Raw genomic sequence first — 20,067 nt, 5'->3', positions numbered from 1 at the left:
CATTTGCAAACTCTTACAGGTCACAAGCAGATGATCAGGACTTTTTTTTTATCTCTGATCAAACATAAAAAGCACTTTGTTGTTAAAATAGTGATCTAAATATCTAATGTGTGTTCAAGGAGCAGTATTCACTGTGCATTTAGGAGATTTAAACATAAGAATCATTGCAATGCCAATGCATCTGTAGTAGAGGTCTCCTATGAACCAGTTGCTGAAGAACAATTGGAGGATAAAAATTGAACATTGGCAGAAGGTCAGTTTTGTAGTTTTTCTGATACAAAGAAATGTAATAAGGATTAAAGGTATAGTGGAGGATGTTCTTTTTCCGGGTGGATCATCAAAATAAGTGGTCCTCCTAATTGTCAATCATTCTGGAGATATGTTTGCGTGAGGCCGTCCTACATGCTCGTCACCATTTTCACTTACCGGTAGTGAATCTGACAGGGGTGATGAAGCGGCACACGGTAAATTCCACGTGGTGAAAGCGTTCACTGCTCCTCCCTCACCTCATGCTTTATGTGACATTTGCTCCAGGCTAAACATTTAATCCATCCATTTTAAATCACGCTTTATCTCAGCTGGAGTCGCGACGGGGTTCTGGTGCCTATCTCCAGCAGTCTACGGGCGAGAGGTGGGGTACACCCTGGACAGGTCACCAGTTAAACATTTAATCATGAGTGCTTATTATATATTTAAGCCCACGTAGTCCTTTTTTAAAGTGGGCTAATACACTTAGAGCCCGTGTTGCCTTACAAGGCTTATGTAAGACTTACATTTTTGTAGCTTCAGACAGATTTGCTTTTTGTTTTTCTGGTCAAATGTGGGTCTTTGAACAGTTTGGGTTGCTGACCCGTTATAGTTGGTCGGTGCAAATTAGTTAGTAAATATTTGTTTCTATACATGTATAAAATCGTTACACTATTTAAGTTGTTTTACAGTATGTGTGAGTTTGATGGAAAGCGATGGGTGAGTGATCAACATAGTTGATTTATTAGCATATGTCTATCACTGGACCAGTCACATCCCCTTCTGTGATGAAAATATGTTATTAAAAGTACCAGCTGTGTATCATATACCAATTAGAAACAATAGTAGGGAACGTGGACAGACAAAAGTCTTTAATACAACATTAAAGGAAACTAAATGAAAATTTCTGTTTCTGCAAGATTGTATTGTTCCAACATCAACTATAAGCAGTCATTCTGCATCTACTGTAGGTAGATCTCTGGGCCGGATGCTTCCTTTGAGTGCTTTAAAGGTGGAAAATTAAGTGAAAATGTGACACCTTTACATTCCTGCTGTGGAACAAAATAAGACAGAAATTAATGTATGTTTACTTTTCCTGTTTTATTTATTTTATGTGTTTCTTTTTTTTTTTTTGTCAAATAGCGTCTGGCAGGAACAACATCTGTTTAATCAACAACTTCTTTGACAGTCCCTCAGTTGGGTGCAAGCTGTCGTGTCTATTCTCAGATGGTCCCACAGAGGAATATGAGCCTCCAAGATATGCAGAAGTATCTTCACAGGTAGAGTAGTTGAGGAAAGAAGGATGTGAAACTATTTTGAGAGCTGAGGGAGTTTTCCATTGCTTTACTGTGCCTTAGTACAGTACTTCACTTATATGAAAAGCCTTTATTATCATCGGTAAATGTTAACATAAAATGAAAGTGCTGCTTTTCTTTTTCTAAAATAACTCGGAGGCCTTTGAGATGATGGCGATGGGCTTCCTCTGCTTATAATCAAGACAGTAGGATGTTAACATCAACCCACATAGGAGATAATCTCTTCAGCTCCCATCAACAGTGATTACCCCTCTCAAGTTGAACTGAAATGTCATATTTTACATATACTAAGATTTCATCTCATCTAGCGCTCCAAAAAACTGGAATAAAGACAATGTCAAAGGAAACCGATGTGATGGAGATGTTACCTTTACTCACACCTGAGGCTCCTTATCCTGCTGAGACTCCTTCTCTCTGAATTAGGTCGCTGAGGTAATTGGGGTTCCAGTGGTCATTAATTCAAGACTTGGTGGCAGAACTCCACCACGACTATGAGTATAATTGGGTCTAATTTGCCCAGTGTTGCCAATGATTTGGATCAGACAAACAGAAATGACTAATTTAAATGGCTGTGTGACCTTTAGAAAGCTTCAGTCTAATTAACCTTTGTTGATGCATGCAGGTACGTGGAAATAGGCTACAAACAAATGACAACTCACTGAGAAGGCACTGTGTAAACTTGTTTATAGCACACAATGCCCCAGATATGTTTTCCTTTCCCTCTGTTTGACCCATTCAATATTCAATTATGTGACTGACTCATGTTTTCCTAAACAAAGCAAAAATATTTGTGAAGGAACAAATATTTACAAATATATCTAAATCATAATGTTCCCAGCAAGTGGACATGCCAAGAAAATACAGATTCTTACATCAGCTGTGCCCTAGTCCAGTTATCTAGAGCTACTCTCCTGCAAATATTAGATGCTTCTTTTCTCCAGCACACCTAAATAAAACAGCTGAATTCCCTCCGCATGTCAATCGGCTCTGTAGACGTCTTGTAACAAGACATTAATTTTACAAATGTCTGTTGGACAAGGAGCACATCTAATAGTTCAGTCACTGCACTTGAACGCCACTCCTCATATAATAATTTGCCCAAAATTTTATAAAATAATATTTCTGTTTTTAGAGGAAAAGGAGAATGCATTGATTCCGATCAATAAAAATGACAGTGAGGCCCAAAAAGATGCTGTTTCCAAAGATTGCCAGTGTCAAGGTGTTCATGCAGTGGCCGTACACTGCCGGTTTCAAACTTCGACTTTCAGTCTGGGTCCCTGTGCAAGACTCTTAATAGTCTCAGTCAGCATGGGAGCATTCTGCTCTTTGATGAAACACTTAAATGCAGTGGGGGGAAAAAATTCCCCACAGTGAGACTATGAGGGGATTTTCATATTTTCCATTTACTCTGTAGTCCCAAAAAAAGATTTATGTCTACTAATTTGGTGTCAAAATATTGGTAAGATCATTCTGTTGCTACAAAATAATTTCAAAGCAAATGAAAAAATACTCCACAAACAGTTGTGCTAGAAGACCTGGCTAGCATGACATCCAGGCAAAGAGCAAGAAAATCTGTGTCAACCTGAGCAACTAATTACTGCCTATTATATGAGAAAAAGAAACAACATTTTCTAAGGAACTTAGTGCATCTTTATGAATTTAGGCTTATAAATTCCTTCTGACACTTTTTTTTTTTAGCTATTTTTAGCTTTTTTTGGCATTTTTACTGCTTTGTTCAGAAGACCCTCCTACTTTTTTTTTATTTTGAAAATGATGCAAAAGGATGGATTTTTTCTTTATGGATTTGGAAGTTGTCTGCACATTCCCCCCCGACCACAGTTTGATTTATCAGTTAATTCCACTAGTTGTGGTGCATGTTGTTTGTGCAGGGTTTAAACACTTAAACCTTGTAGTGAGGCTTGGTCCTTGATGCAGCCCTAACAACTTCAAGCACCAGCCTGTTGACATTTGCCACATGTCATTCCCTTTTCTCAGCTCCCATTTCCTGTCTTTCTTCTTTCAAAACAGGCAAAAATAAGGGCATATATATATATATATATATATATATATATATATATATATATATATATATATATATATATATATATATATATAATGCAATACGGCTCAGTGTTGCAGGCCTACTTAGGTCAATGTTTAAGATATTGGAAGGGCTAATAAAACATAATAACAGATTAGGAGCCACTGTCAATGCATTAAAAGTTTTAAACTTTATTATTGACAAAATGAAGATGGATTCATTTCAGCTCTAAGCTGTCATCAGCAACTTGCTTTGGTTAGAAACACATTCATCTCATTCTTGTTCATAATAAATAAGACCAATGCTAATGTACTAAGTGCATGTTCATATTTTTGATAACCTTCCAGAGCATGCATTTACCTTAATTTAAACATTTGCAGGGTTTGGGGCAACATCCAGGTTTGTGGCGAGCATAAACCAGAATGCAAAAAAAAAAAAAAACACTGGGGGGAGTGTTAGCCTAGTGGTTAGAGCAGTGCACTTATGCTCTGAGAGGGTTGCCCTGTTTGATCCCCATGCAGAGTTAAATGCAGAGAGTGAATTTCTACATTTTGAGATCAATACAGTTCAATTTCTTCTTTCTTCAAAAATGTCTACTGAATTTGTAAAATAGTGTATAAAAGTTGTGTGGAAGTAAAAGCTTTCAGTTTTCTTTATAAAACCGACGGCAAGAGTGTCTTGTAATCAGCCCTATTTACTCTGGTATCCCTAAATCAAATCTAATGCAAGTCAAATAATTAGTAAAATGTCCAACTTTTGTAGGGTGAAGGCCTTTTAGATTGCATTATGAAGGCTTCAAATAGGTCAGTAAAAATGATTGCAATTCAACATGTCTGATACAAAACGAACCCTGCATGGCTTCCTGAGCACAGCCTTCTAAACCTTGACCATAGTAGCGGTCTAGGGATGATGCTCTTCAAAAGGGACGCCAAAGCTGACCAGAGTTTATAGAAAGATAGATAAAGCTATAATAGAGCTAAAAAGGCTAGGATGGAGGAAAACCTATAGAGCCTACATCAGACTTGTATCTCAGAGCAAGAAAAGGACCCTAAACATACATCCAAACAGTAAATATTGATTTGTTCAGATCAAATCATAATAATACGTTAGAATGGCCCAGCGAACCCAAAAATCAATTGAAAATCTGCCCTTGTACTTGGAAAAAGACACGCTTTCAGGATGTTTACAAACTATCCCTTTCTTTCGATTTCAACATTTTATGATACAATATGATGGTCAATCACGTAAGCTGCCAGTAAGTTAATAAAAGTTTGTGGTTATTATGTGGAAAACTGTAAAAAAAATAAAAAAATAAAAAGCTCATGGGTTATCAATAACTTTGTAAGGGAAGTTACTGACTTGAGTTAAACCTTTTGGGATTTGCACCAGGAAATACATTTTGTGTAATCAAAACAGTTTTTTTTTATTTTATTTTCCTTAATTTAATCCCCTTTTTAATGCTGTTTTTTTTTTCTTAATCACAAACGTATAGTTGTTTTATTTACTTGAATGCATATTTGAAGCAGCTGTCAAATCTATTTAAAACTTGAGAACAGTCAGATAGAAAAGTAAATCTGATGGTCAAATAATGTAATCAGATAATAGCAATTCCTGACTGATATAATAAAATGAAAAACAACCAAAACTAAACATAATACCAAGCTGTATACAGCTATAAAAAGTAGCTATTTGTGTGTAAGCAGATCAGAAATAATCCTCTCATTATCCTATTGCAGTTAATGCCACAGTTTTCTTTTGCAATGACAACATTCAAAGTTTGTGCATCATCAAATTTCCATTTAACCAGCCATTACAAAATAGGATCTAGTGCTGCTTGGATTCTGAAATGATAATATGTCACAGAATAGGTAGAAAAACAGGCAGAGGAGAATTGTGTGCACAGTCTCTGCAGTGGACACATAAATGATAACTAATGAATCATCTGGGGAGGTAGCAAGCCGAACGGAAACGGATGAGGGACTAAAACACTGGAGTCTGACATGACAGTATTTGGAAATGCAATGAAATTAAGTCTCGAATGCACTCACACTACAATAATAATATTAATAACATTTCTAAGCAAGAAATTATGTACATGAATTAGAAGGAAAAAGCGAAACTCACATAGCAGAGTTCCCGAGAGAACAAAATACCTTAAAAAAATAGAAAAAGAAATATAACAAGGTTATATTCACTAATACCTTGGGGCTACCTTCCTTCAATCCTTTCATACAGCAGTTCTTTGTCCCCTTTTATGTCTAACATTATTCAGTCAGGACTATCAGCTATCATCTTCAAACAGAATGTACGTCCTGATTTGTGTTACCGGGCGATATTGTTTTTTTTGGGGAATGCATTCTGGGAACACCGTGGAGCAGGATGAATGAAAGCTAATGCTCCTAGCAGCCTTGGAATGAGCCCACAGAGAAGGGTGGTTAATCCTATCATTCTACACCATTCATGTGCAATCCACTTGGCTTTCAGCTTTTTTTTCCCTCAACAGGCAATTTGTGGCTTCCCTGCTGGATTGCTCCAAAGCCACTGTGTTATGACTACAAAACACTTCCAAGGCCGCCTGGGAGTCAGACAGGAGGCCACTAAATACAGTCTGCGACCCTGTCACGGCCCATGCTGGCAGCTGCCAACCCACTGTCTGTTGCCAGGAATAGCTTAATGGCAAATACTTGCACAAAACATCCAATTGTCAAAGTCATAACTGGATTTAGTTAAATGCTTCTTGTGTCTTATTTACTCCATCTTAATAAAGTTGTTTCTGGAATTAAACATTAATGATGATTTGGTGATCCTCTGATAATACTGTTTTTCTTAAGGTCACCAGCACATGATGGTGACGATGATGATGATGATACGTTCTGTAAAGTCAGAGATCCAACAGTCTAAGACTGAATAACTTCCATATTTTGGCATCCCTCTTCTTATAGCATTTATTTTTCCAGGCACAGATGCTATACTGCCATACTGCTTCCTGGAGAGAATCTAAGCAGATTTCCATAAGCAACCAAGGCAGGAGACCCATGTTTATGGTTCCATCTGTCCTGGTATTACTGGATCTCAATGCTTAATTTGACACAGCTGATCATAACATACTGGCTGATAAATTGGAAAAGCAGGTGAGATTATCTGGTAATTAGTGAAAATATTACTTGAAAGATAAGAAATACTTTCTGTCTTTTGGCTGGTATAAATCTGAGAGGGCAAAGATGTCAAATGATATACCTCAAGGCAATGTTGTGTGGCCACTATTACTGAAGAACAAAACATCACTGTAACGTCTTAGTACCATTACAATTGAAAACACACCAAAAAATATATTTGAATACCATTCAATGAACCTTTCAACTGTCACCGTGTTTGCTTGAGACAAATATTTTCCAAGAACCTAATAATTATTTGTTTGGGATATATAAGTAAGAAATGGTAGGAAATTATTGATCATCTTGTGTAAAAAATACAATGAACGGATGATATCAAGCATTGTCCCTCAGAATAATTACCAGTTATTTACCATAATATAGAAAACACTTAAATCTTAATAATAGATTAAAATGTTTATCAGAATGTCTAGTATTGTGAGCATTTTGATTAGATTCTAACAGATAGACATGAGCTAGTTTTTGTCATTTGGCAAATCTGAACAGACAGAAATAACAGGGGTTTCCAAAAGCTTCAGTTTTTGGCACTTCTTTATTTTATGTCTATGTGATCCCCTACTTAGTGCTACTAGAATTTTTGATAACTGATGTATGTTGATGAGGCACAACTATGTATTTCTGTCATTACTTCACCAGTCTTTAACATTTACTGATTGTGTCAACAGTCGCTAAAAATGGAAGGGTAAAAAATCTCAAAGAGCTTAATGAAGGAAACAAGAGTAATGGAAGTTTGTGACACAAAAGAAAGCAACCTTAGACTTAAAGGTATGTAAGGTGAAAAGAAAATTAAAATCCATAAACTGGCAGTGGTGGGGCCTAAAAAACATTAGCCAATCTACTTTGCCTACCGTCAAAAAGTGGATTGGCTAATCATCAATATGCTGATGAAGATTCTCAGTCATTCAGGTCATAGTCATTCCAAAAAAGTAAAAAAAAAAAACAAAAAAAAATCCACTGGACTTGGTTTCCAAGATTTGAAGACGTTTCGCCACCTCTCCAGGAAGCTGGAGAGGAATTGAGAAAGCTTCCTGGAGAGGTGGCGAAACGTCTTCAGATCTTGGAAACCAAGTCCAGTGGATTTTTTTATTTTTTATTTTTACGGAATGATTAATCATCAATCAAAAATTTTACATACATGCCCCAGTACGTTATTTACATAGGCTCCAAGCGTAGCTCATCCGCTGTTTGGCCATTACGCCAAAGGAAAACAAAGTACTATATTTGTTTGCTGCTGCAGCTTGCTATGTTAAATCCATTGTGTAACCACGAGCATCAATGGCCGAAAAGAATCCTGACAAACCTAACTGGAAAAGAAAGCCTTTTTTCAATGTAGTTGAAAAGAGTAGCTCCTAGTAACCTTCTGCTATCCAATGCAATATGTATTTATGTACTTCATGTTTATGTACTGATCAAACATATCGCACTATTGCCACATAGCAAAATGATTATACAAGCATTTCAACATCATGCAGATTTTCCTTTAATTGAAATGTTTTATTAAAAAAACATATTCTCCATGTAGGAGTGAACAATTTGAAATCCCAAAGTAAGTTGTAGCAGCAGCAGTGAGAACACACCAACAAATTGTAAATATAACCTGCAGTAATAACGCCAGAAGAGACCTCTTCTACTTATGGAGATTGCCTGCTGACTAGGTGCATCCTGGCACTTTGCTGCCTCTCTAGGTCAAATACAAAATTACCGGTGGAGGTGTTTCCAGCATAGCAAACTTTTCCGAAGGAGGGAGCACTGACGCATACTCATGATTATAAAATACGGCAGTTGGACATATCTTCCACTACAGAATCCTCTTTCCTGCATTTAATACTAACGTATAATGGAAGAAACCTATTTGCTTTGAAACTAATTTGCAATGAAGTTTACATCTAAATATTTTTTATGACATCATGCAATTCGATCTTGAAATAATTTATATTGCCCAGTTCTTAAATCATTGCACAAGAATGCTCTTGGACCTAAATAAATCTGTTGCTGGTCAGCTAAGAGAAATAAAGACTCATCAGGTGATCACAGAGCAAAGGTTATGGTTTTAATGCTAAGAGGGGAAGCTTGAAATTTCTTCATCTGCTTAGTTGTGAAACTAATTTCCTGAAAACCTGAGACACACAATAACTGCTGCCTTCTTTATAAGGAGAGACCAAATATAAATTTTACTACAGCTTTAGAATTAAGTTAATGTTAAATATTCCATCAGTTCAGCTGCAAGATTTAGCTATTGGCTTTTTTAAATCAGTAGTTATAAGCTTTTTACTTTTTCTCAAAGCTATAATTTTGCTACTGCTCTTTTCATTACTACCTTCCGGTCCTATAAATTGCTTGAGACATAGAAGTGAAGAACTACTACCTCTCATCATCCCAACTAATCACTTCTAAGAGCTCTGTGCATAAATTGTGTTTTACACATAAAGTTGTGTTGCTTTCATCAGTTATAAGTTTGCATTTATTCTGAGCTCTTGAGGGGGAGACAATCTACTTTTCTCTAGGTAATGATTTATTTTGCAATGATTATTTCTTTTTAAGGTGAACACAGTTCTGCAAAGTTAAAACTGGCAGTTGAGTTGAAAAATAACCATCTCAGAGGTGGGACTGCACCATAACACTCAGAGGAATTACATAAAATCATTGATTTCTGTTTCCTGTTATGTATAAATTTATACATGATTTTTTCTATCCCACAAAACTGAAGCCATTCAGTAATTTTAGCTCTTTGCAAACAGACCATAATAAACAGTATGCAATATCCATCCAAGCAATCATTAGGTTTGTTTAATATGTCTGGGCTCAAGCAAATATTGACATCCTGCTACAGCCTCTTCGTGCTTATTGACTGCCAAAGTAGCATGATCATCCTTATTCGCACATTCAGATCTGCTCAGATAAATCCATATTTCCCACTACATTTTGTATTTGGATCCACTGAGGAGACAAACAATATAGTGGAGCATAATACATACTGAGCAGTTATGGGGCAGTTTGACAGTGTTTGCTCACGATCCTAAAAAAGAGCTGCAACTGTCCTGCCAGGGTGCATGGAGCTCCCCATGATTCCTCTCCAATGATGCTGGGGAGTCTAGCCAGCAAATATGACTATGCAGGCTGTGGTAAGTCAGAGCTCAGGGAGGGTTAACAGCCTGCTGCGCTTTAAACTGCAAACAAGGCACTAAACCATAAGCGTCTTCCACGGAAAGAGGAAATGAGCAAATATGTTGAAATGACACAAGCTACACTAATATCCATCCCTGCAGAAACACAAAAAGGACATAAACACACACAGACATTAATGCATGGTCACAGTTTATAGATAAAACATTAGCTAAATTATTATTATTTGGCAGTTTTCTTTTAAATCATCTGTATCTGACAAAGTTATGCATACAAAAACAGAGGGTCCATCTGAATTTAAAAGAGAAGAAAGAGCAGAACTTCACATGTGCTTTTTGCCAAAATAACAGCAAGAGACGAACTTTAGCCTCCCTGCATCCTTTTACAGATAAGCTGGTAAGAACGATGAATGGAATGTCATATGAAAGAAAATATACTTGGTCACTTTTAGGTGTATATCAAAGAGGTTAGTACAGTAGTTCAATCTGACTCAGAAAGGAATATTAGAATTAAGCTACATAAGCACCTCAAAATTCCACATTATTCTAGACAAGATAATCTATGTAATTCCGAAATTCAGTGGGTGGGATGGTGGACACAGAGATGGGGGCTAGTCAACCTACTAGACTTGATGTAAAAAAGGGCTTTAGGAGGAGCTCCTTCTATATTTCATATTGATAATATATAACATCTCAGTTTAGGAAACAGCGAAAAAACATCTTTATATATTATGCGAAATAAAAAAAATGTTCTCTGTGTGCCTTCTAATTTATAATTAAATAGGAACCAATGCCCATTTGTGAGGGCAGACATGGTTGCGCTACAGTATTGCAGTGCAGAGCTGACAAACTAAGTCCAGTAGAGATCGCCATCATAATGTGACTGAGTCAAGTTAGGCTAATATACAATCCAACACAGAAACCAAAGGCAGCAGCTTGCCTAGCTCAGGAAGGAGCACAGATCAGAGAAGCCCGCTGACAAACAGAGCGCTGGAGGCCGGAAAGAGGCTGCAGCTGACCCGGGCCAGCTAAAGAGGCTAACTACGTAGGATCTTAGCAGAATAGCAGAACAGCGACAGATCAGATATATTTCTATCCTTAAATCACCAAAGAACGCTAAACTACATCTTATTAAAAACATTTAATAACTTTTCTGAAACAATATGACGCGTTTACATTCTCTATATTAAATTGCTTGTCTGATGTCATCATTGGAGATGCTTAAGGCAGTCTGACAAAATATGATTACATGTTAGTTTGCATTTTAGTTGTGTCTTTCTTTAGATTTTGCACTATATACCATAAAGGTAAAACGAAAGGCAAGCATAAAGCTAGATTTATATACAAGCCCAAAGCTGAAAAAAGGTTGCTCCCAGAAATATCATAGGATCCTGTTTGCTGGAGAGATTGGGTACAGATTAAAGATTTATTTTCTCCGAATATAAATGATTAATCTTTAACACATTGTAGTTTAGTAGGCTAATTATTTTTAGGGAGGGGGGAAAATAATTTAGGTCTTTTTTATTTAGACTTTGACAACTTTTATTGTTGTTTTGTATACAAAGAATGTATACAAAACAAAATTTCGTTCTGTGCAGTTTTTCAGACAGTAAATGAACATTTCCATTCCACAAAGTGCAGAAGTGATCAAATGTAAACAGTGAGGAAGATAAAACATGGTGCAAAAAAAACGCATTAATATGGAAGTTTGCATTGATATGGAAGTACCACCAAGGGCACCCGAAGGAAATCCAGTGCGGATCAGGTACTGACACCGCCTGCTGCAGCCTGCTGAAAAAAAGCCCCTACTAGCTTGTTGGTTTATAATCTGGTTAAACTACTTAATTTGTGCTTGACTGCTGTTGATTTTGTGTGCTAATGTTAACGTTAATCTTTCACTAATTGTGAAATTGCCTAAAGATTCTTTAGAATAATATACATGCAAATATTTTTTTTATTTTTTATGAAGTGCTCTTACATTAACACCACAGCTCAGAAATGGTGATTTTCCCAATTTGATTTGATTCTCTATCACAGAATTATCCAAATAAGATTAAGATAAAGATTAAGATTTGGCTACCTCAACATTCATCAAGATTACTGATTTGTTTTTTCTATTGTTTATTCTAACAGATGTGTGTTCAAATTGAATAGTTAAAGAGATAATTGCTTTAATAGGGAATTATTGGTTTCATTTATTTCAACCAGACAAAGTGTGGTGGCCTGCAAGGAGATTCCCTTTGTGATTTAACCAGAATACAGACATTTTTTCTTTTATGGATAATGATTGGTGATTAGTAGCTACAATTGCAACTAAATATTAAAGTTATTCATTTTCTTTGGTGGTTAATATAACTCATCCCAACAGTTTAAATACAAACTTCCTAAGGTATATAAGTTATGATTATCAATTAATAAACACAAATATTAGTCATAATGATTAAAGGCTAATAACTCTAAATCACAACCACTTTATTTTAATTTGCATCTAATTAAAAATAAATTTTATAATTACAATTTCAAATTATAATTATTAATTATATCCAGAATTAAAAAAAACAATTGCACAACTGTATAAAATGTATCAAGGCTAAGGGGCTTTACAGTCTGTATCATCCATCACACAGCTTCACTGCCAGGATTAAACAGCAGGCATCTTGGCTTGCCCTCATTGTAATTTCCCACAAAGAGGAAATACTTACCTACCCAAACTTGGCAATAGGGAAGTGTCGAGCAAGAGTCTAAATTATTTGTATGATAATACAAATATTAATACGACATATTTAACCTAATAGACATGTACTTATCTAAAACCCTTAAAAATCCATCAAGCCAACAAAACAGGTGGAAACTTAAAAGGGAAAAATAAGAAAAAGAAAGCTACACAAAAATTAAATAAAACATTTCCTAAAAAGTCCAATCCAATTCAAAGTTTCTGAACACTCTAAGTCACTTTGAAAATGGGTTTAAATAATATCTGGATTATCATCTGTAAACATCAGTTTTTAAATATTGCTTCAGACTTTGATGCAATATTTGCATAAACATACAGAAACATTTTCAAAATTTCAGTTGCACTAACCTACATATTTCAATAAGATAAACTAAAATATCCTCTCACTCATAAAAATAACAGAATTTCTTTGCTATTGATACATCTAAAAACAAATAATCAGAGAGGTGCTATCAAAGTAATTCATTCAATTCATTACTATCAGATAATCCCATCATGACTGGCATGATGTTTTTCTTTCGCTAAAAGAGATATATTTTACATGTATATAAATAAGTAAATCTATTGCTGTAATTATAAATCTTCTCTAATTGCTGCTCTCCTTGTAAGTTTAGGTTTATCAACTACCCATTTTTTTAACTTTTGCCTAAATATATCCCTGACAAAACTGCTTTGTTTTTTGGTCTTTTTGATGCAATTGATAAGAACACGTTTGCAGAGCACACACAGTGTGCATAAAGCATCCTCAATTGTGCATGATGCCTATCTGCACATTATTAAAAGTAAGTCTTTCAGCCCTGGTTGCCTCACATGCTTCTACCCTTGTAAAAAGCTCTGCTATGCCGAGTGTCTCTAATCCCTCTTTGAATAACTCAGCATGACATAAAAAGAGCAAAATTCCTTAAGTCATTGTTAACCAATTCATGAATTCTACAGTTATTGTTCATTTCTTTTTCATTAAAACACTATTGTGTAAGATAAAGAAAAACCTTTCCAGTCAAAAGATTTGGTGAAATTCACGTAAACAAGGTCTTTACATGTCTGGCAGCTGTAACGTTTTGTTACCTGAAGCAAGCCTCTGATTTCCAACAGATTAACCAGCATAGTTTTTTTTTTCTTCAAAAATCTTTAATGCCTAAATGTATTTTTGATAGGCTTTGTCTCAACTCCTATTCCTGCTTAAAACCCCGAAATCCTCATTAAGAAGCCAGCCTTATAATACTTTCAATTGTACTCCCTTTCTTCATTTTATTCACCCCATAGTCTTCTTAGCAGGGTGCCTGTCTTCAGGAGTGCAGCTTATTTCTATCAAACCGAGACACTTTTGGATTAGTCGATATGAGCTTAGGGCTGATCAGCTCACAGAATATTGAACATACTGTGCTTCGCAACAGGAAGCAACCAGATTGTTAGCCAAGAATTAGCAGACAGCTTTACAATCCTCCCCCCTGAAAAAATCTTGATATCAAGGTAGACCTAAATGTGACCGCGGCATCATATGAGAAAATAAAAAAACAAAACAAAATGAATTAAAAACTACTCTTTGTTTCTGGCCACTATTCTCTACTGTGCCTAAAGCAAAGAAAAACAAAAGGGAGAGAGAATTTAAAGATAAGTCTTATTCTACGAGGATCACAAAACATTGCTGTTTTTTATTAAAGCCCAGCTCAATAGAATTCAGTATGTATAAATACATTAAAAAGACTTCAGGCTGCTCCAATTGAAACCGGAACACAGTTTCTTCAAAATGATGTAATACTGTATTAATAAATCAGGACATGGGCCTGTAGGAAGTAATGTCTTGGATGGTGCAAGAAACAAGGAGGGTATTGCTGTAATTTATGGATTAAACCACACAAGCTGTTAGGATATTGTTGCTGTGGCATTTACCTTTAGAAGATCTCTTTGCTTTTAAATCCCAGCACCTTAAAAAAATATACTTTTTTGTATTTTCAACTGGCATTTATTGTAGATCTTTCCAGGTTTTTATGTTAATAAGTCAGATTTACTCCTTTATTGGATTCTAGGAAACAAACAACAACAAAAAAATGCAAATGCTGATTTGCATTTAGCTGAAGATCTGATTTACTTGAAAAATTATTTAGGCCCAGAGGGGAAAAAAAAATGACCTGATAAGTTTTTTTCCTGACACCTGATGCATTTTTTTCTGATAACTGATTCAAATTAGAATGTTCTAAAATATACACTACAAAGCTTACCTTTGAGATAACACCAGCAACAAAAAAGATATCATCAAAGAGTCTAAAGAGTTTCTATTTTGCAAACGTAATGTAGAGGATACAGAAAACATGTAGGAGAAAGACATCGGTCAAATGATATAAAAAAGAAAAAAAAATCCTTTGTGCAAAAGGCTATTTGGTGAAGAACTACTGAACTTCATTCCAAATAAAGTCTTGGGTTCATCCAAGATAATGGCATCATGTGGTAAATTTCCTATTAAATAAAAACATGTGTAAGTCAACCTAATAAAGATTAGTACTCCTTTAACAGTTTATAATCCAGAAAATTCAAAGAACAATTGTACAGATATGTTTTGATCAAAAAGTCACAAAATATAAAGGAACATCTAAAAAATTTGAATAGTGTAAAAGTGCAATATGTTTCTCCAGTCATCTCAGAAAGCAAAGCTTGTGTTATAGTGATGCATTTTTAAGTATTAGCTTATTGCATTTTTGATTAGTCTGACCCAAAGGTAAAGAAAATCCAAAACTTAGAGTGTCAGAAATACGAATACTGTAAAAAAGTTCATTATTGGAAACTCTGGTGTCACACCAGGTCATTAACTCAAAACAGAGTTAATCGGCTCATTAACTCTAAGCACTTGAAAAGGTTTCCTAAGCCTTTAAACAGTCTTTTACCCTGGGTCACTCAGTTACAAAATCACAGAGAACACTGCTGACATGACATATGACAAGAAGACAGTCTTCACAGGAAGATACAGCAGATCATTCGTAAGGAAGCTGGTTGTTCACATATCCAAGCAGATTAAGAAAAAATAAATAAATAAGTTGAAGGAACAGCTACATTCACTCTGGAAACCAGCTGGGCAGTAACAAAAGTTGTAAATTTAAAAAACTTTGTATGGCACACCTTAAACAACACTTTCCACACAAATTAATGTCAACAGAGGCTTCTGGCTGTCATTGACAGTAATTAACTAAGAGCATTATTTCTTTATTTCCATCTTCTGTATGGGGACAACCCTACAAAACTGAGAGATCGTCCGTCTAAGCAGAGATTATTAGTTAAAGCAATTTTAATCTAACAAAGCATTGACATCAATATTAATGTCAATATTTTTTTCTATCTAAATATATGAAAAAATAAATGCCAAAATACTGACTGCTACTTTAAGTTAAAAAGTGCTGCCTTCTAAACAGCATGTCTACCACATTTGGTTTCACAGGCCATTTAATTGCTACCAAGAGGAGTCTGTAAAGGATTCTGTGTCACTAACAATAAGTCATCAGCAGAGCAGGGGATTGTCACAGTCATTTTTAATGAGACTGGCAGTCATCTATGCTTCTCTGTAGGCGAGTGCCTCCACTGATTGGCCTCTGATGAGGCAGCAGGGCAGTAGGTTGGCACACAAAATGTGATTTCTAGCTCTTTGGTGTGATACTGATTGGTCTTATGTCTCGATCAGCTTTTAAGGTTTAAGGGTTTTCAGAGGGAATATGAACAAGAAGATGTTAATTGTGGACAGAACCATTGTTGTCCTCATTTTCTCATTATCCCCTATAATTCAACCAACATTTTACTGTATTTAAAAGGGAAGAAAATAAATTTGAAGGGCTAAGAGGAAGCAAAAAAAATACTATTTACACCATCTTCCTTTTAATATACATGTCTTTTTCAAAAAAAAAAAAAAAAACATCTATTGGCATAGTGTAGAAAGTTACCTAAACAAAGAGAAAAACAAACAGCTAATTACAGTTGAAAGATAGATGGGCCTGAACAAAGGATTAGGATTTATTTGAATATGTGCCAAATGCCATGAAAAACTATTATACATGAAAAACCTTCATTGACAACACGTTACCATTCTGCTTTGTTATGTGTTCCTTTTGTTTGAGCAAAGAAGATTAGGCCTTTTTTCAGAACAGTATCTAAAAGGAAATGCTCAAAATCCTTTTTGCTGTTGTACCTTTTCCAAATTCAAACACTGCTTGTTGTTGCTTTCAAACCCTAAGGAATTCAGAATGATTTATACCCTTAATGCGGTGAAAATCAGAAACATTGTACTCACCACAGAACTCAAGTTATGCTCCTTCATCAAATCCAGGGAGTTTTTATAGCAGGAGGTAAGATCGTCTCTCTCCTTTTGGCTAACATGACCTCTTGCCACCGGGCCAACAGTGTGGATCACATCTGTTGGAAGAAGAGCAAATATCTTATTTAACCAATGTGTTCACATGAAGCATAAAGTGCTTTGGACCCTTCATTATCCAAGAGAAGGAAACATCAGGTGTATAAGTGAAAAAGCACATTTCTAATACAGTTTTATCACCAAAGCAGTTCCTAGCCAGGTTTTATTAAAACACACAGATAAAAAATGGTTTAACTTTCCATTAGTTAAGCACTGGAATTGGTTTGGTGTCAATTTTCAATTACATAAAAAATGCTGACAAATTTTCCTTTGGAAATATTTGTTATTAAAAGATTCGTTTATTCCCCTTTAGAAAAAACAAAACCCTTCTCAGGGTGTTTTTACACAGTAAACTCCTTTGGTCAGCTTGTTTGGTACAGACTATTCACAGATTTTTATTTTTGTTTATATTTTTGTTTGAAGAAGTTCACTTTCCCATCATATCTTTTTCAAGTGAACTATAACTTGTAACAAACTGTAAATTGGACGACCGTTGATCCCACAGTTATATCACCTGTCAATCAGTGGATGTGATGCAAACCCGACCAGACTGAGGAATGCTTTTTTTAAAATCAAATCACAGTAGTGGTGACAGGAAAATAAGATAGTTTAAAAGGTAATGATGGAAATGTAGCCTGGCAGTTTTGGCCTTCTTAGCATAAAACACAGCAGAAAGTTTTATTACCATGGTTTTTAAACAATATAAAAGAGTTTCACTTGCATCCAAATTTTCTACTCCCTTTTTGTATAAATTTGTTGCCATTTTGATAAAAATCACTTTGGGTTTTTCTGTCCTGTAAACAAACAAGCGGTCTACAAAACAAATGGTATCAGTTCCAAGTTAACATTTTCACAGTTTTGATGTGTAGTAATATCTGATATTGACAATCAACCTAACTGGATGTCTCCTACCTGTACTGTATATAAAATTTTTAAAGTCAGATATTGAAATTTTCTTCTTGTGGACAATCTTTAGAAAACAATAATACATATCAAGTAGGTACAAAAGTAACGCGGTCCCTACTAAATTACTATTATCCAGAACATGAGGAGCAAAACTGGAAAAGTACAAAAGGTACAAAAATTTGAGATAAATACCTGAGAGATAATGTATTTTATTTCATAAATCTGTATTTTATTTCTTTGTATCTTTTCAAATGCAATAAAAATTTATTTTAATTCAAAATGTAAAGTAGCATCCTAGAGCTGCACATTGGCGCAGTGGGTAGCACTGCTGCCTTGCAGCAAGAAGGTTTCACATTCGATTCCAGACCCGGGATCTTTCTGCATGAAGTTTTGCATGTTCTCCCTCTGCATGTGTGTGTTCTCTCCGGGTACTCTGGCTTCCTCCCACTGTCCAAAAATGTGACTGTTAGTTAATTGACTCATCTAAATTCTCCTTAGGTGTGATTATGTGTGTGAATGGTTGTTTGTCCTGTTTGCCTCTGTGTTGCCTTGAGATAGAGTGGCGACCTGTCCAGGGTTTACCCAGTTTCTCGCCCGTTAACAGCTGGAGATAGGCACCATCAGCCCTCGTGACCCCAGCAGGCATAAGCGTGATGGAAAGTAGATGGATGGAAAGAAGTAGCACCCTATATTACTTAATGGTACACATCAATTTATGAGGTATAACACATAAATGTGCTCTTATACACAATTCTTTTCATTTTAATACATGAAGATTTAAGTTTTTGCTACTAAAATATGAATTGCAACACAATTAAAATTGGGTTCAGGTTAGGATGTTTAACCCTAAAATCATCATATCTTGTTTGCTTGTTTATTTTGTACAAAATGATTTAACACCAAAACTATCGAGAATGTAAAAAATTCTACTACATAAACTACACATTGAATCCAGTTTTTTGTTTGTTTGTTTGTTTTTTATGGCCAATGAAGAAAAATAGTAGGGACCACTGAGTTGCATATGGGGTAACATTTTGTTTCTGCAAGAGGTAAAAACACAAGAATGGCTTGAGGCATTCCAAGATGAGTAGTTACGGGAATGGAGCTGCCAGTCTGGCTTTCTTTTTTTCTCACAATAGCAGGGGGAAAACTGACAACATTGTTATAATGGGACAAGTGGTAGGTTGTTTTCCTGCATATTTCATGTTCTTCTACCCTGAAAAAGGCAATATGGCAATTAGAGATTGGACAAGTGCCAAAAAACCAGACGACTGGGGAATTCATGAAAATTTAAACATCTCACCAGGTTGAAATCTCTTCATTGTTGTTTTTCTTAAGCCTTTTCACATGAAATAAATATTTATACAACTTAGTAACAAGGGAGAAAAACAAAAGAAAAGACCATTTCTGTAGGGCCAAACCAATAAAACTGTCAAAGGTTCTTTAGGATCTATTAAAAGGGCCAAAAGGAAGTGCATTTCCATGACAGTTTCCTAGTACACATCTGTGATGAGAACCACTTTAAAAAGTGTCTGGAGGGGTATTGAATTTTCTTATTATAAAAACAGTAATATGAACAGAAGTTATTTGGCACCATCAATGCTATATAATCAGAAAGAACACAATCAAATTAACTCTAAATCATGACAATGGTACATAGCTACATACAGACACAAAGAAAGCTACAGATACTGATCATAACATAAAACCATATAAGAAGACTGTATATGTTCATAGAGCTTTATTAAAAAAAATACATTTTATAAAGAATACTCTGTCTAGTAAAACATACCATTATGGCTTTTTACAGTTATGCTAAATGATTTGCACCCTTCTATTTTATCTTTCTTCTTTTCTTTTTTTGCTTTTTTCTCTTCATTCAGTTTTTAGATCAAACATTAGATTTTGATTTCATATCATTATAAGACAGTTAAATTAAAAAAAAAAGTTTTTTATTATTACATTTATTAACATTAAGAAAAGATTAAAATAGCCATCCTAGTACTCTAAAAAGTAACTGCTCGCAATTGTTGGTTTAAGTTTCAGTGACATCACTAATGACTGACGACTGTCTCATATACGTTGTTAGAGTGATAACTATTCTGTGTTTCAACCAGAAGGGTCATAAACTTTTATGAC

At 35.2% G+C, this 20,067-nt stretch overlaps 1 protein-coding gene across 1 annotated transcript in view; it reads right to left on the bottom strand.

The window, feature by feature from the left end:
* Nucleotides 1-20,067, bottom strand: part of LOC107084010 (O-acetyl-ADP-ribose deacetylase MACROD1-like) — a 583,486-nt gene that overhangs the window by 194,131 nt on the left and 369,288 nt on the right. The window contains exon 4 of the mRNA XM_015373637.1: nt 16,903-17,024. Coding sequence (XP_015229123.1) covers nt 16,903-17,024 — 122 coding nt within the window. The remainder of the gene's footprint in view (nt 1-16,902; nt 17,025-20,067) is intronic.

Source organism: Cyprinodon variegatus, unplaced genomic scaffold (assembly GCF_000732505.1).
Source record: "Cyprinodon variegatus isolate N-32 unplaced genomic scaffold, C_variegatus-1.0 Scaffold90, whole genome shotgun sequence".
Lineage (NCBI taxonomy): Eukaryota > Metazoa > Chordata > Actinopteri > Cyprinodontiformes > Cyprinodontidae > Cyprinodon > Cyprinodon variegatus.
The sequence above is the reverse complement of the archived record's forward strand: the minus strand, read 5'-3'. Positions and strand labels throughout refer to the sequence as shown.